General features: G+C 49.8%; 1 protein-coding gene across 1 annotated transcript in view; it reads right to left on the bottom strand.

Moving 5' to 3' along the window:
* myo10l3 (myosin X, like 3) overlaps positions 1–16,550 on the bottom strand; it is a 114,077-nt gene extending 97,527 nt beyond the window's left edge. Inside the window, exon 1 of the mRNA XM_056289230.1 lies at positions 16,224–16,550. Within this exon, the coding sequence (XP_056145205.1) occupies positions 16,224–16,244 (21 nt within the window). The 5' untranslated portion in view covers positions 16,245–16,550. The remainder of the gene's footprint in view (positions 1–16,223) is intronic.
* Between the last annotated feature and the right edge of the window lie 1,345 nt (positions 16,551–17,895).

Below are 17,895 nucleotides of genomic sequence, written 5' to 3'. Positions count from 1 at the left end.
AAGAGGTGGTCTCATCATCTGATTATACATCTTTAAAGAGGTGGTCTCATCAGATGATAATACATCTTTAAAGAGGTGGTCTTATCATCTGATTATACATCTTTAAAGAGGTGGTCTCATCAGATGATAACACATCTTTAAAGAGGTGGTCTCATCAGATGATAACACATCTTTAAAGAGGTGGTCTCATCAGATGATAACACATCTTTAAAGAGGTGGTCTCATCAGATGATAATACATCTTTAAAGAGGTGGTCTCATCAGATGATAATACATCTTTAAAGAGGTGGCCCCATCATCTGATTATACATCTTTAAAGAGGTGGTCTCATCAGATGATAATACATCTTTAAAGAGGTGGTCTCATCAGATGATAATGCATCTTTAAAGAGGTGGTCTCATCATCTGATAATACATCTTTAAAGAGGTGGTCTCATCATCTGATAATATATCTTTAAAGAGGTGGTCTCATCAGATGATAATACATATTTAAAGAGGTGGTCTCATCATCTGATAATACATCTTTAAAGAGGTGGTCTCATCATCTGATAATACATCTTTAAAGAGGTGGCCCCATCATCTGATAATACATCTTTAAAGAGGTGGCCCCATCATCTGATTATACATCTTTAAAGAGGTGGTCTCATCAGATGATAATACATCTTTAAAGAGGTGGTCTCATCAGATGATAATGCATCTTTAAAGAGGTGGTCTCATCATCTGATAATACATCTTTAAAGAGGTGGTCTCATCATCTGATAATATATCTTTAAAGAGGTGGCCCCATCATCTGATAATACATCTTTAAAGAGGTGGCCTTATCATCTGATAATACATCTTTAAAGAGGTGGTCTTATCATCTGATAATATATCTTTAAAGAGGTGGTCTCAGATGATAACACATCTTTAAAGAGGTGGTCTCATCAGATGATAACACATCTTTAAAGAGGTGGTCTCATCAGATGATAATACATCTTTAAAGAGGTGGTCTCATCAGATGATAATACATCTTGAAAGAGGTAGTCTCATCAGATGATAACACATCTTTAAAGAGGTGGTCTCATCAGATGATAACACATCTTTAAAGAGGTGGTCTCATCAGATGATAATACATCTTTAAAGAGGTGGTCTTATCAAGAAAGGGCATGAAGATTCTGTGTCTCTCAACTCTGTCAACACTACTGTCTCCACCCTCCTCTCTTGTACTTCCTTTTTCTCAACACTTTTATTTGTCAACGTGCCCGGTGCCTCAACAGCATTCAGAGGAAGTACATTCTCTGGCAGCCAGCGGTGGTACATGTTCGGACACAGCAGCACGGCGGCGTTTTCATTTCAACCCATCACCACACTGTTTAGCACATAGGACACGGTGAGCTCCTCTTTCATCATCCGCTTGTAAATATGTCAAATTTGAGTCATCTGGCCTGCGACCGGGTTCACTTCCTAGACCGTGACACACCCTGGAATGCCCTCATGAAGACACACACACACAGATGGCACACATGGAGGATGACACAGGAAGGATTGGGTGTAGGAGAGCAGACTGAACGTCAGAGGTGAGTGGCAATTATTTTTTGTGAGGTGTGTTTTCGTGAGCCTATAAAATCAGCCACTGGTACTTGGGACAACTGACTGACTGACTGACTCACTCACTCACTCACTCACTCACTCGCCCGCTCACTCACAGCGCTTCTTGTACAACACTGCTGTTCCTTCAAATCTCGAAAATGTCTTTATAATCCGTTTCTCCTGGTTATGTTGAGGGTGCACAGCAACACAAGCCGTGGGAAAGAGATGCACGCGATCTGACCTCGGTGGCTCACATGTTAAAAGCCTCCCTGGAAGTTCTGCGGCTGTACAGAAAATATGTTTTAGAATATGAACATCCTCCATCATCAAAGGCCTTTTGCAGGATGACAAACTACTGGACTGTATTATTTGTTGCCAGAAAAATCCCTCCTCGCTTTTCATCATCACAACCCCCCCCCCCCCCGCACACACACACACACACCCCACTCTGTTTTGAACAGCTTGGGCATATAGCAGGTTAAACCTAAAGTCAACAATATGGTGTCCCCAGGAGGTTATCACAGCCCCGACCGCCCATGATGGCTGCCCCACTAGCTGATGGGGACAGTACTTATAAACATACAGGGAACATCAGCTAGCTGGCGGGGACGGTACTGACATACACACAGGGAACACCAGCTAGCTGGCGGGGGACGGTACTGACATACACACAGGGAACATCAGCTAGCTGGCAGGGACGGTACTGACATACACACAGGGAACATCAGCTAGCTGGCGGGGACGGTACTGACATACACACAGGGAACACCAGCTAGCTGGCGGGGGAGATACTGACATACACACACAGGGAACATCAGCTAGCTGGCGGGGGACGGTACTGACATACACACAGGGAACATCAGCTAGCTGGCGGGGACGGTACTGACATACACACAGGGAACATCAGCTAGCTGGCGGGGACGATACTGACATACACACACAGGGAACATCAGCTAGCTGGCGGGGGACGGTACTGACATACACACAGGGAACATCAGCTAGCTGGCGGGGACGATACTGACATACACACAGGGAACACCAGCTAGCTGGCGGGGACGGTACTGACATACACACAGGGAACATCAGCTAGCTGGCGGGGACGATACTGACATACACACAGGGAACACCAGCTAGCTGGCGGGGGACGGTACTGACATACACACAGGGAACATCAGCTAGCTGGCGGGGACGATACTGACATACACACAGGGAACACCAGCTAGCTGGCGGGGACGGTACTGACATACACACAGGGAACATCAGCTAGCTGGCGGGGACGATACTGACATACACACACAGGGAACATCAGCTAGCTGGCGGGGACGGTACTGACATACACACAGGGAACACCAGCTAGCTGGCGGGGGACGGTACTGACATACACACAGGGAACATCAGCTAGCTGGCGGGGACGATACTGACATACACACACAGGGAACATCAGCTAGCTGGCGGGGACGGTACTGACATACACACAGGGAACACCAGCTAGCTGGCGGGGGACGGTACTGACATACACACAGGGAACACCAGCTAGCTGGCGGGGGACGGTACTGACATACACACAGGGAACACCAGCTAGCTGGCGGGGGACGGTACTGACATACACACACAGGGAACACCAGCTAGCTGGCGGGGGACGGTACTGACATACACACAGGGAACACCAGCTAGCTGGCGGGGGACGGTACTGACATACACACAGGGAACACCAGCTAGCTGGCGGGGGACGGTACTGACATACACACAGGGAACACCAGCTAGCTGGCGGGGGACGGTACTGACATACACACAGGGAACACCAGCTAGCTGGCGGGGGACGGTACTGACATACACACAGGGAACATCAACTAGCAGGCGGGGACGGTACTGACATACACACAGGGAACACCAGCTAGCTGGCGGGGACGATAATGACATACACACAGGGAACATCAGCTAGCAGGCGGGGACGGTACTGATACACACACAGGGAACATCAGCTAGCAGGCGGGGGACGGTACTGACATACACACAGGGAACATCAGCTAGCAGGCGGGGACGGTACTGACATACACACAGGGAACATCAGCTAGCTGGCGGGGGACGGTACTGACACACAAAGGGAACATCAGCTAGCTGGCGGGGGGACGGTACTGACACACACAGGGAACATCAGCTAGCTGGCGGGGGGACGGTACTGACACACACACACACATAGGGAACATCTCCTAGCTGGTGGGGGATGATACTGATACACACACAGGGAACACCAGCTAGCTGGCGGGGGACGGTACTGATATACACACACACAGGGATCATCAGCTAGCTGGTGGGGGACGGTACTGACATACACAGGGAACATCAGCTAGCTGGCGGGGACGATACTGACATACACACACAGGGAACATCAGCTAGCTGGCGGGGATGGTAGTGATACACACACAGGCAACATCAGCTAGCTGGCGGGGGACGGTACTGATACACACACAGAGAACTTCAGCTAGCTGGCGGTGACAGTACTGATACACACAGAGGGAACATCAGCTAGCTGGTGGGGGAGGGTACTGATACATACACAGGGAACATCAGCTAGCTGGTGGGGACGGTACTGATACACACACAGGGAACATCAGCTAGCTGGCGGGGATGGTACTGATACACACAGAGGGAACATCAGCTAGCTGGTGGGGGAGGGTACTGATACATACACAGGGAACATCAGCTAGCTGGTGGGGACGGTACTGATACACACACAGGGAACATCAGCTAGCTGGCGGGGATGGTACTGATACACACAGAGGGAACATCAGCTAGCTGGCGGGGACGATACTGACATACACACACAGGGAACACCAGCTAGCTGGCGGGGGACGATACTGACATACACACACAGGGAACACCAGCTAGCTGGCGGGGACGGTACTGATACACACACAGGGAACATCAGCTAGCTGGCGGGGGACGGTACCGATACACACACAGGGAACATCAGCTAGCTGGCGGGGACGGTACCGATACACACACAGGGAACATCAGCTAGCTGGCGGGGGACGGTACTGATATACACACACACAGGGATCATCAGCTAGCTGGTGGGGGACGGTACTGACATACACAAGGAACATCAGCTAGCTGGCGGGGACGATACTGACATACACACACAGGGAACATCAGCTAGCTAGCGGGGATGGTAGTGATACACACACAGGCAACATCAGCTAGCTGGCGGGGGACGGTACTGATACACACACAGGGAACTTCAGCTAGCTGGCGGTGACAGTACTGATACACACAGAGGGAACACCAGCTAGCTGGCGGGGACGGTACCGATACACACACAGGGAACATCAGCTACCTGGCGGGGGACGGTACTGATACACACACAGGGAACATCAGCTAGCTGGTGGGGACGGTACTGATACACACACAGGGAACATCAGCTAGCTGGTGGGGGAGGGTACTGATACATACACAGGGAACATCAGCTAGCTGGTGGGGACGGTACTGATACACACACAGGGAACACCAGCTAGCTGGCGGGGACGGTACTGATACACACACAGGGAACATCAGCTAGCTGGTGGGGGACGGTACCGATACACACACAGGGAACATAAGCTAGCTGGCGGGGGACGGTACCGATACACACACAGGGAACATCAGCTAGCTGGCGGGGGACGGTACCGATAAACACACAGGGAACATCAGCTAGCTGGCGGGGGACGGTACCGATACACACAGAGGGAACATCAGCTAGCTGGCGGGGACGGTACCGATACACACAGAGGGAACATCAGCTAGCTGGCGGGGACGGTACCGATACACACAGAGGGAACATCAGCTAGCTGGCGGGGACGGTACCGATACACACACAGGGAACATCAGCTAGCTGGCGGGGGACGGTACCGATACACACACAGGGAACATCAGTTAGCTGGCGGGGACGGTACCGATACACACAGAGGGAACATCAGCTAGCTGGTGGGGACGGTACCGATACACACACAGGGAACATCAGTTAGCTGGCGGGGGACGGTACCGATACACACAGAGGGAACATCAGCTAGCTGGCGGGGGACGGTACCGGTACACACACAGGGAACATCAGCTAGCTGGTGGGGAAGGCCCATTCCACGTCATCACTGAGGACGAGATTATAGATTGAAGGAGAACGGGCTGCTATGTGTTGGCGTGGGGTGATGCATTACACGCGGTGCTTTTATCTGAGCTCTCGTAGCCTGTAAGATTACTGTCCATCCCCGACCACAGGGCTTCTTTGTGTGTTCTGCGTTTTCCCGCTGTATGTCGACATGTTTAATCTGCTTTTCCCTGCATGGCGGTGAGACAGCGCCTGGCGGTAATTAGTCTCAGCACTCGTGTGACAGGTTAGGCTGCTCCCAGATTATACACAAGCTGCTGCTGTTGTGCTGACACACACCTACGTACAGCTGGGGCCTAATAAAACCCTGGCTGCTTTTAATTTGGGGTATTTCCCAAATACCCAACTAATTCCTCATTTTAAGGGCAAGCCTCTCAAAGCGGTTGTTTCCAGCTTGGTACCGGTGCACTCTATAACCCCCATACCGATCTGACCTGGAGCCGTGATGACAACTTACCGATTCAAAACAGCGCAGGAAGTTATGAGCAATATTGTATTGTTGAACCTTTCCTTCCTTGTTCACATCCTTGTTTCATTTCCCCCCATTTCCCTCTTTAGCAAAGAGGCCGCATCCCGGCAGGAGGCTCAGAGCCGTGATCTCAGACGGCATCTCGGCTCTCCAACACGGCCGACGGAGGTGACAACTGGGTAGGAAAGATTCTGCTGTCTAAAGAGACAAAATAGCTCCCCCTCCAGAGGGGCTTTCTCACATTACCCACTTCGCCAGGGAATGCTTACCGGGCACGCCGGTCCCAGGCTGCTGCTTCAAAGACTCAGACAGGAGCAGCGCACAACACGGTTAGCAATGTTTCACCATAGCGAGCTTGTGTGTGTGTGTGTGTGTGTGTGTGTGTGTGAGAGAGAAACCACAGTTCCAAGGGCGGCACGCGGCCTTGACCGGGGAAAACTCGGGTCACGGATGGGAATGTGGGAATCTCTACGGCAGAGTGTGTTTGAGGGGCAACAATTTGGTGGTGTGTAACGCAAGGGTACACACACATCCAGGAAAGGGCTTGTGGTGTTAAAGCGACTTCGTGTAGCTTTGCAATGTGCAGCAGCTGCCATGGCAGAAGCGAGCGCCGCATTTAGAAATAGCAGAGTTTCAGCCTGGTCAACGGGAGGATGTCTCGGCTCGCTAAGGTGCCAAACTTCTGATGCACCCTGCTGGGTGTGCATGAAGACATGACGACATGAGGACACGACGACACGAAGACATGACGACATGAAGACACAAAGACGCGACGAAATGACAACACGAAGACATGATGAAATGAAGACATGACGACATGAAGAAATGAGGACACGACGACACGAAGACATGAAGACGAAATGAAGACACAAAGACGCGACGAAATGACAACACGAAGACATGATGAAATGAAGACATGACGACATGAAGAAATGAGGACACGACGACATGAAGACGAAATGAAGACATGATAACATGTAGAAACAAAGACACGACGACATGACGACACAAAGACGCGACGAAATGACAACACGAAGACATGATGAAATGAAGACATGACGACATGAAGAAATGAGGACACGAAGACATGACGACACGAAGACATGAAGACGAAATGAAGACATAACATGTAGAAACAAAGACACGACGACATGACGACACAAAGACGCGACGAAATGACAACACGAAGACATGATGAAATGAAGACATGACGACATGAAGAAATGAGGACACGACGACACGAAGACATGACGACATGATGAAATGAGGACACGACGACATGACGACACAAAGACGCGACGAAATGACAACACGAAGACATGATGAAATGAAGACATGACGACATGAAGAAATGAGGACACGACGACATGACGACACCACGAAGACATGAAGACATGACGACATGACGACGAAATGAAGACATGATAACATGTAGAAACAAAGACACGACGACATGACAACACGAAGACATGATATGACGACATGAAGGCATGAAGAAATGACGACATGACGAAATGAAGACATGAAGACGAAATGAAGACATGACAACATGAAGAAACAAAGCCACGACGACATGACAACACGAAGACATGATATGACGACATGAAGGCATGAAGAAATGAAGACACAAATACACGACGACATGACAACATGAAGACATGATGAAATGAAGACATGACAACATGGAGACACAAAGAAATGAAGATATGAAGACATGACGAAATGAAGACATGAAGATATGAAGACATGACGAAATGAAGACATGACAACATGGAGACACAAAGAAATGAAGATATGAAGACATGACGAAATGAAGACATGAAGATATGAAGACATGACGAAATGAAGACATGACAACATGGAGACACAAAGAAATGACGACATGAAGATATGAAGACATGACGAAATGAAGACATGAAGACACGACGACATGACGAAATGAAGACATGAAGACACGACGACATGACGAAATGAAGACATGACGACCATTAAGACATGAAGACATGACAACATGAACATATGACGAAATGACGACACGAAGACATGACGAAATGACAACATGACAACCATTAAGACATGAAGACATGATGAAATGAAGACGTGAAGAAATGAAGACATGACAACATGACGACCATTAAGACATGAAGACATGATGAAATGAAGACATGAACACATGACAACGTGAAGAAATGAAGACATGACAAGACGACATGAACTCATGACAACAGGAAGACATGACAACATGAAGATATGACGATAGACAACACGAAGACATGACAATGAAGACATGACGAGTGAGTCCATCAGGACAGTGACAGAGAAACACCAACGACTGCTGAGTGTGATCACGTCCGTGTCTAAGCAGGGGAGGTGTAAAAACCCGGTCCAGAAAGTAAAGACCCTAACCGCCTCTTTACTCCAGCCACGTACTGAACCAGCTGATTTGGGAAACTAGTAAACACAATCTGCTGGTTTAGTACAGACACGGTTAGGGTCTTTACTTTCTGGACCGGGTTTTTACACCTCTGCCCGGCCCGGCCCGGCAGAGGTGTAAAAACCCGGTCCAGAAAGTAAAGACCCTAACCGCCTCTTTACTCCAGCCACGTACTGAACCAGCTGATTTGGGAAACTAGTAAACACAATCTGCTGGTTTAGTACAGACACGGTTAGGGTCTTTACTTTCTGGACCGGGTTTTTACACCTCTGCCCGGCCCGGCCCGGCAGAGGTGTAAAAACCCGGTCCAGAAAGTAAAGACCCTAACCGCCTCTTTACTCCAGCCACGTACTGAACCAGCTGATTTGGGAAACTAGTAAACACAATCTGCTGGTTTAGTACACACACGGTTAGGGTCTTTACTTTCTGGACCGGGTTTTTACACCTCTGCCCGGCCCGGCAGAGGTGTAAAAACCCGGTCCAGAAAGTAAAGACCCTAACCGCCTCTTTACTCCAGCCACGTACTGAACCAGCTGATTTGGGAAACTAGTAAACACAATCTGCTGGTTTAGTACAGACACGGTTAGGGTCTTTACTTTCTGGACCGGGTTTTTACACCTCTGCCGGGCCGGGCCGGGCAGAGGTGTAAAAACCCGGTCCAGAAAGTAAAGACCCTAACCGCCTCTTTACTCCAGCCATGTACTGAACCAGCTGATTTGGGAAACTAGTAAACACAATCTGCTGGTTTAGTACAGACACGGTTAGGGTCTTTACTTTCTGGACCGGGTTTTTACACCTCTGCCCGGCCCGGCCCGGCAGAGGTGTAAAAACCCGGTCCAGAAAGTAAAGACCCTAACCGCCTCTTTACTCCAGCCACGTACTGAACCAGCTGATTTGGGAAACTAGTAAACACAATCTGCTGGTTTAGTACACACACGGTTAGGGTCTTTACTTTCTGGACCGGGTTTTTACACCTCTGCCCGGCCCGGCCCGGCAGAGGTGTAAAAACCCGGTCCAGAAAGTAAAGACCCTAACCGCCTCTTTACTCCAGCCACGTACTGAACCAGCTGATTTGGGAAACTAGTAAACACAATCTGCTGGTTTAGTACACACACGGTTAGGGTCTTTACTTTCTGGACCGGGTTTTTACACCTCTGCCCGGCCCGGCAGAGGTGTAAAAACCCGGTCCAGAAAGTAAAGACCCTAACCGCCTCTTTACTCCAGCCACGTACTGAACCAGCTGATTTGGGAAACTAGTAAACACAATCTGCTGGTTTAGTACAGACACGGTTAGGGTCTTTACTTTCTGGACCGGGTTTTTACACCTCTGCCGGGCCGGGCCGGGCAGAGGTGTAAAAACCCGGTCCAGAAAGTAAAGACCCTAACCGCCTCTTTACTCCAGCCATGTACTGAACCAGCTGATTTGGGAAACTAGTAAACACAATCTGCTGGTTTAGTACAGACACGGTTAGGGTCTTTACTTTCTGGACCGGGTTTTTACACCTCTGCCCGGCCCGGCAGAGGTGTAAAAACCCGGTCCAGAAAGTAAAGACCCTAACCGCCTCTTTACTCCAGCCACGTACTGAACCAGCTGATTTGGGAAACTAGTAAACACAATCTGCTGGTTTAGTACAGACACGGTTAGGGTCTTTACTTTCTGGACCGGGTTTTTACACCTCTGCCGGGCCGGGCCGGGCAGAGGTGTAAAAACCCGGTCCAGAAAGTAAAGACCCTAACCGCCTCTTTACTGCAGCCACGTACTGAACCAGCTGATTTGGGAAACTAGTAAACACAATCTGCTGGTTTAGTACAGACACGGTTAGGGTCTTTACTTTCTGGACCGGGTTTTTACACCTCTGCCGGGCCGGGCCGGGCAGAGGTGTAAAAACCCGGTCCAGAAAGTAAAGACCCTAACCGCCTCTTTACTCCAGCCACGTACTGAACCAGCTGATTTGGGAAACTAGTAAACACAATCTGCTGGTTTAGTACAGACACGGTTAGGGTCTTTACTTTCTGGACCGGGTTTTTACACCTCTGCCCGGCCCGGCAGAGGTGTAAAAACCCGGTCCAGAAAGTAAAGACCCTAACCGCCTCTTTACTCCAGCCACGTACTGAACCAGCTGATTTGGGAAACTAGTAAACACAATCTGCTGGTTTAGTACACACACGGTTAGGGTCTTTACTTTCTGGACCGGGTTTTTACACCTCTGCCCGGCCCGGCAGAGGTGTAAAAACCCGGTCCAGAAAGTAAAGACCCTAACCGCCTCTTTACTCCAGCCACGTACTGAACCAGCTGATTTGGGAAACTAGTAAACACAATCTGCTGGTTTAGTACACACACGGTTAGGGTCTTTACTTTCTGGACCGGGTTTTTACACCTCTGCCGGCCGGCAGAGGTGTAAAAACCCGGTCCAGAAAGTAAAGACCCTAACCGCCTCTTTACTCCAGCCACGTACTGAACCAGCTGATTTGGGAAACTAGTAAACACAATCTGCTGGTTTAGTACAGACACGGTTAGGGTCTTTACTTTCTGGACCGGGTTTTTACACCTCTGCCGGGCCGGGCCGGGCAGAGGTGTAAAAACCCGGTCCAGAAAGTAAAGACCCTAACCGCCTCTTTACTGCAGCCACGTACTGAACCAGCTGATTTGGGAAACTAGTAAACACAATCTGCTGGTTTAGTACAGACACGGTTAGGGTCTTTACTTTCTGGACCGGGTTTTTACACCTCTGCCGGGCTGGGCCGGGCAGAGGTGTAAAAACCCGGTCCAGAAAGTAAAGACCCTAACCGCCTCTTTACTCCAGCCACGTACTGAACCAGCTGATTTGGGAAACTAGTAAACACAATCTGCTGGTTTAGTACAGACACGGTTAGGGTTTTTACTTTCTGGACCGGGTTTTTACACCTCTGCCCGGCCCAGCCCGGCAGAGGTGTAAAAACCCGGTCCAGAAAGTAAAGACCCTAACCGCCTCTTTACTCCAGCCATGTACTGAACCAGCTGATTTGGGAAACTAGTAAACACAATCTGCTGGTTTAGTACAGACACGGTTAGGGTCTTTACTTTCTGGACCGGGTTTTTACACCTCTGCCGGGCCGGGCCGGGCAGAGGTGTAAAAACCCGGTCCAGAAAGTAAAGACCCTAACCGCCTCTTTACTGCAGCCACGTACTGAACCAGCTGATTTGGGAAACTAGTAAACACAATCTGCTGGTTTAGTACAGACACGGTTAGGGTCTTTACTTTCTGGACCGGGTTTTTACACCTCTGCCGGGCTGGGCCGGGCAGAGGTGTAAAAACCCGGTCCAGAAAGTAAAGACCCTAACCGCCTCTTTACTCCAGCCACGTACTGAACCAGCTGATTTGGGAAACTAGTAAACACAATCTGCTGGTTTAGTACAGACACGGTTAGGGTTTTTACTTTCTGGACCGGGTTTTTACACCTCTGCCCGGCCCAGCCCGGCAGAGGTGTAAAAACCCGGTCCAGAAAGTAAAGACCCTAACCGCCTCTTTACTCCAGCCATGTACTGAACCAGCTGATTTGGGAAACTAGTAAACACAATCTGCTGGTTTAGTACAGACACGGTTAGGGTCTTTACTTTCTGGACCGGGTTTTTACACCTCTGCAGAGTGAGTGTGTGTGTGTGTGTGTGTGTGTGTGTGTGTGTGTGTGTGTACCCAAATGGTGTTTTATCTGCGAGGAAACATGAGTGCTTTTGAGGAAAGCCCTACCGTCCATTAAGGCCGCCAGCACAAGTCAGCGCTGCCATGCACACACACACAGACACACACACAGACACACACACACACACACTAGTGCTGGGCAACATGGAGAATCTCATCACGACCATGATCAGGCAACTGTGCACGATATGGACGCAACATCTGCTTGCATATGCAAAAGCAGAAGAATCCAGTGGTAGCTCACCACATTGAACTGTTTGGCAACACAAAGTACGATATCAAACCAAACTGGTTTTTCAAAATAACACTCCCTCCAGTTTCAGACTTCAACTTCTAATGAATTTTATGTAACTGTGATGGCCTGGCAGCCTGTCCAGGGTGTCTCCCGCCTGCCGCCCAGGGACAGCTGGGACAGGCTCCAGCATCCCGCGACCCTGAGAGCAGGATAAGCAGCTTGGATAATGGATGGGTGGACAGATGTAACGAATTTACACAGCAAAATTGTGTATCGTGATGTGACAGTACCCGAATTTCCTCCTGATATAATAATACTGAAAGACAATGAATGATAACATTGAATTATTGTCTAGCCCTGCCACGCACACAACAGGAAGACATGTGTCAGCAAATGTAGCTGATCCAGTGGGGGTCTAACCTGACTGGCAGGAGTGAGGGGCATTGACACTGGAGGTTTAGATGCAATCTCTGATACACTCTGACTGTGTGTGTGTGTGTGTGTGGTGACTCACACCCCACCACGCTAGACTCCGGGTGGGGTTTGGGGTCGGGGAGGGCTGCCAAGGGCTTTATGAGCTCGGGGGGGGGGGGGGGGGGGGTCCTGTGTGCAGTACTATCTGAAGAGGAAAAGCTGAGGGACCGGGTGGATTTCACAGCAGGATGGGTAAACACTCCAGCCACACCTCTTCACTTTTAACCCCTCCCTCACCTGATCATTATTGAAAACGACCCGCAGGAGAGTAACGACTTTGAATCAGCACTACACAAGCAATCTGAAACAGACAAGTTAAAAACTGCCCCGCTTCCATGTACAATGACTCATCTCTCAGGTCTGTCACACCTCCCATCCCTCAGACTGCAGGAGTAGTCAAGCTATACAGTATCGCAACAACCACGGTTGCACCACACGAGCCGTCTAAACCTGATGAAGAGTTGACAAGGCCATGCTGGCGTCACACAAAGGCTTAAAAAGGCCAACTTTAAGTCATTCACAAGTGGACATCCATGTTGTAATCACTTTCAGCCATAAATAGCAAATTGTTCAATGCGGGGGTCCTATGGTGTGAATAACCATACTAGAGATTTACCCAACATTTGTTTTCACTGGGCCGGACTCCGTTTAATCCTCATCTTGCTCCCATTCCAGAATTCCAGATTAATTAAACCCACACTGGTAGCTTTGCAGTATTCAGGCCTGGAACACAAAGTCGTTTAAAAAAAAAAACTAGACCAAACCCAGGACAACTCCGCGTCACTGTAATTCGACTGTAAGGTACACTCGTTATGAATGCAGACATCACCAAATCCATCTCTTAATTCCCCCATCAGCCTATAGCCATGACATATGGTTTATGCTGCCACTCCAGAGCAAGCCACCATGACTTTTTGTACCCGTGCACAATGACTAGTGCTGCATCTGAGCTGCATGACCACAAAGTTGGCCCATCTGTTCACTTGGGAAGCTTCTTCTCAAATTAAGATTGATAAAGAAAATGAACAAATAGAAAAAACATTGAGTCGCATGCTTCAGATGCACCCAAAGACTGCCATTATTCACATGCGCTGGTCAAATGAGGGCTTCAGACCATGAAAACTCAACAGATGAAGACTCTTTCCTTCCTTGACCCACTGACAGCACCTCAGAGACGCAGCCAGAGCACGTACAGCCAAGTGGCTTTCTTCTTCTTCTTCTTCTTCTTCTCCAAACCAGATTCGCCTGATGTTTTGCTTAGACGCAGGAAGCATAGGTACCTACACCTTGGGATGAGACTCACTCCCCCCGAGGGCCAAACGGCCACACGGTCGTGACAACAGCAGATAAATCTTCAGGGAAATCTAGCACAGGCGGAGCAGGCGGAGGGAACCACACCGAATCACAGACGGTGTACCTACTCTTCCTCTAATCTGCCGTCCTGGGTTCACCCTACGCTATCACAGACTCCAACAAGCCCCGTAATCATAGCCTTCCCCCGCACGGCACGCCGTCCAAACAAAACAGGATTACAAGTCAGTGGCCCTTTCACCCCAGTCCGTCTTCTGAGTGGTTTGGGGGGGGGGGGGATGACACAATGGAATACTGAAGGGGTAAAACTCCCACCATAATCCTGAAAACTGATCAGCCAATAACACAATTAACAACAAAAAAAAGGCACTGACCCAACATTTTGAAAAATAAAAACATCTTCAACTCATGAAGTTCACATAAAAAGGGTTGTTGTTTCCAAAGTTTTAAGTTTGTAATTTGCGACATTGGGCTATACAAATAAAATTGTCTTGAGTTAAGTTGATATGAGAACATGAAGAAGGAGAGCAACGGCATGACGGAGGTGGTCCCACTACTTCCATACAGGGGGGCTGGTAGCGGCTGACTGAACAGAATGGGGGGCAGAAGATAAATCTGGTGTGTGTGTTGGTTTGAAGGCGTGTGCATGAGATAGCAAATCAGACCCGGGAGCTCCGGGAACTACACGAGCAAGGCAAGACGTCGCTAACTAGGAAACACTTACATGCATGGATGTCCTAGTACTCAGCATTTATAGACTTCCCAGGGGGGGGGGTTACTCTTTAAAACTTAAACCCTTCGGGAACAAAAGAAAAACCCTCGTCTATAGAGCAAGTGGGGACAGAGAAGACAAAAAAGATGGAGACGTCATGTCCGGATTCAGGCAGCAGGTTTATCTTGACCTAATGGTGATGAGATCAAGTGAGCTGCGCTGACTGGGAAAGAGGTGTTTCAAGGAATGGGATGAGTTAGGGGATGGGGATGAGTTAGGGTATGGGGATGAGTTAGGGGATGGGGATAGGTTAGGGTATGGGGATGAGTTAGGGGATGGGGATGAGTTAGGGTATGGGGATGAGTTAGGGTATGGGGATAGGTTAGGGTATGGGGATGAGTTAGGGTATGGGCTAGGTTAGGGTATGGGGCTAGGTTAGGGTATGGGGGTGAGTTAGGGTATGGGGCTAGGTTAGGGTATGGGGGTAGGTTAGGGTATGGGCTAGGTTAGGGTATGGGCTAGGTTAGGGTATGGGGGTGAGTTAGGGTATGGGGGTAGGTTAGGGTATGGGCTAGGTTAGGGTATGGGCTAGGTTAGGGTATGGGGGTGAGTTAGGGTATGGGGCTAGGTTAGGGTATGGACTAGGTTAGGGTATGGGGGTGAGTTAGGGTATGGGGCTAGGTTAGGGTATGGGCTAGGTTAGGGTATGGGCTAGGTTAGGGTATGGGCTAGGTTAGGGTATGGGGGTAGGTTAGGGTATGGGGGTGAGTTAGGGTATGGGGCTAGGTTAGGGTATGGGTGAGTTAGGGTATGGGGATGAGTTAGGGTATGGGGGTGAGTTAGGGTATGGGGGTGAGTTAGGGTATGGGGATGAGTCGTCTTCACCAAGTTCACACAGCTGCATGCTGGAGACCAGCCCAGACCATGTGTCACTCTGGAGACAGTGTAGACCATATAGTCGCAGTCCGCTGGACCGATACTGTTATAGACTTTATCGCCGCCATTTCAGCCTGCTAACTGAAACTTCGGGCATTCTCAACACCACTGAAAGGCGCACGGGACAACCATGCAAGAGAAACAATGTAACAAAGAGCGACGGGGTGGCCAAAGTGCCGCAGGACCGAGTCCCTGAGAAGGGAAGAAAGGCGGAAAGAAAACAGCGAACAGGCGCTCAAGTCTTGGCGACGATAAGCGACTTACCTCCACAAAGAAAGTCTCCATCTCCACCCGCCCGCCCGCCGGCCGGCCGGCCGCCCTCCCTCCGGCCGCTTTGTAGTCTGGCTCAGGGTACCACAGCTGCGCCCGGGAGCAAGATGTATTCCCAAACGCTTTCCATCCGCCGCCGCCGCCGCCGCTCAGCAGATTAAGGCGTCCCCTCCGCCCGCCCGTCCGTCCGTCCTTCCCCCCGCAGCCTGTCTCCCGCCGGGGCGAAGCCAGCAAGTCCGAGTCGCTCAGCAGAGAGCCATCGGCCAGCCTGGCGATACTTCACCTACCGCAGCAGCCGCAGCCCTCCTTCGCTGGCGCGGCCGAGCCCTTGTGGTGCGCTCGCTCTCCCCGGGCCAGCCATTTCAATGGAGCCGGCATAATGTGCGGAGGGGCGTGGCTTGAGGAGGCCAGACCCCGCCACGCCCTCTTCACAGCCTGCCTCGTCATCCACGCCAGCGTTTCCCGTCCCAGTCCTTAAGTAGCCCGTTCTGCAGATTTTCATTGCAACCCTTAACCAATCAATCAATCAATCAATCAAGCAATCAATCACGCTTTATTTATGTAGCACATTCCTTAGACTAAACTTCAATGCAATGTGCTTTACAAAGTGGGTCATGATTAAAGAACCTGCACTCATCTACTTTTGGCACATCTAACATAATTAAGTGCTGTGTGTATGTGTGTATATATGTATATATGTGTGTGTGTGTGTGTGTGTGTGTGTTTGTATATATATATATGTGTGTGTGTGTGTGTGTGTGTGTGTATATATATATATATGTGTGTGTGTGTGTGTGTGTGTGTGTATGATTGCTTGAGTACAAGCAGGCAAGTCTACCTATGCAGGGGTACCGTGAAAATCTGCAGAACAGGGGGCCACTTACAAACTGGGTTGGCAAACAGCGCAGATCTAGACCAGTGGTTCTGTACCTTTTTGGACCAAGCACCACCTCTAGCCAAACCAACGCATCCAGATACCACCCACAAGCCACCATTTTACCAAGCCGCAGAAAAATCCCAATGACTGACATAAGCACATGTGTGGGCACACACACACACACACACACACACACACACACACACACACACACACACACACACCACCAACAAACTGTAATCTGTCATCGTTGTGAAAGTACGAAGGACACGTACTATGATTCGACTAAGATTCTACTGGCTAAGTGAATTTCTCTGAGCATACACAACATACACCAAATCCTGCGTCACCTGACGTGACACTGAGGGGCACTTTGTGCACCACAGGGGGTATGTGGAGCACAGTTTGAGAACCCCTGGTGTGGATCAAACGCATGTTTAGGTAGGACGCTGGTTTTAAGTGGTGCTCAGGTCTGGCCTACGTTAGCTGGGGCGCCTGACGGGGTTCGGGCGGGCGGGCGAGGGAGGGAGGGAAGTGGTGCTATGTTTGTTAGGGTATTCTTGGCTATCGCTGCTTAAATCACTGCATCACAATCACATCTCGTGTTGCGCCCTCAACTTGCACCACACTCACCAGTCCCCCCTGGCCTTGCTCTATGTATGCTCACACTGGTCTTACTGTCAGAATCAGAACCAGAACCAGAACCAGAATCAGCTTTGTTGGCGGAGTGCACATGAAGAATTGGACTCCAGTTCATAGCAGCTTCTAGCACTTGCATACATCACTCAC

The sequence above is a fragment of the Lampris incognitus genome, chromosome 11 (genome assembly GCF_029633865.1).
Source record: "Lampris incognitus isolate fLamInc1 chromosome 11, fLamInc1.hap2, whole genome shotgun sequence".
NCBI classification, from domain to species: Eukaryota; Metazoa; Chordata; class Actinopteri; order Lampriformes; family Lampridae; genus Lampris; species Lampris incognitus.
The sequence above is the reverse complement of the archived record's forward strand: the minus strand, read 5'-3'. Positions and strand labels throughout refer to the sequence as shown.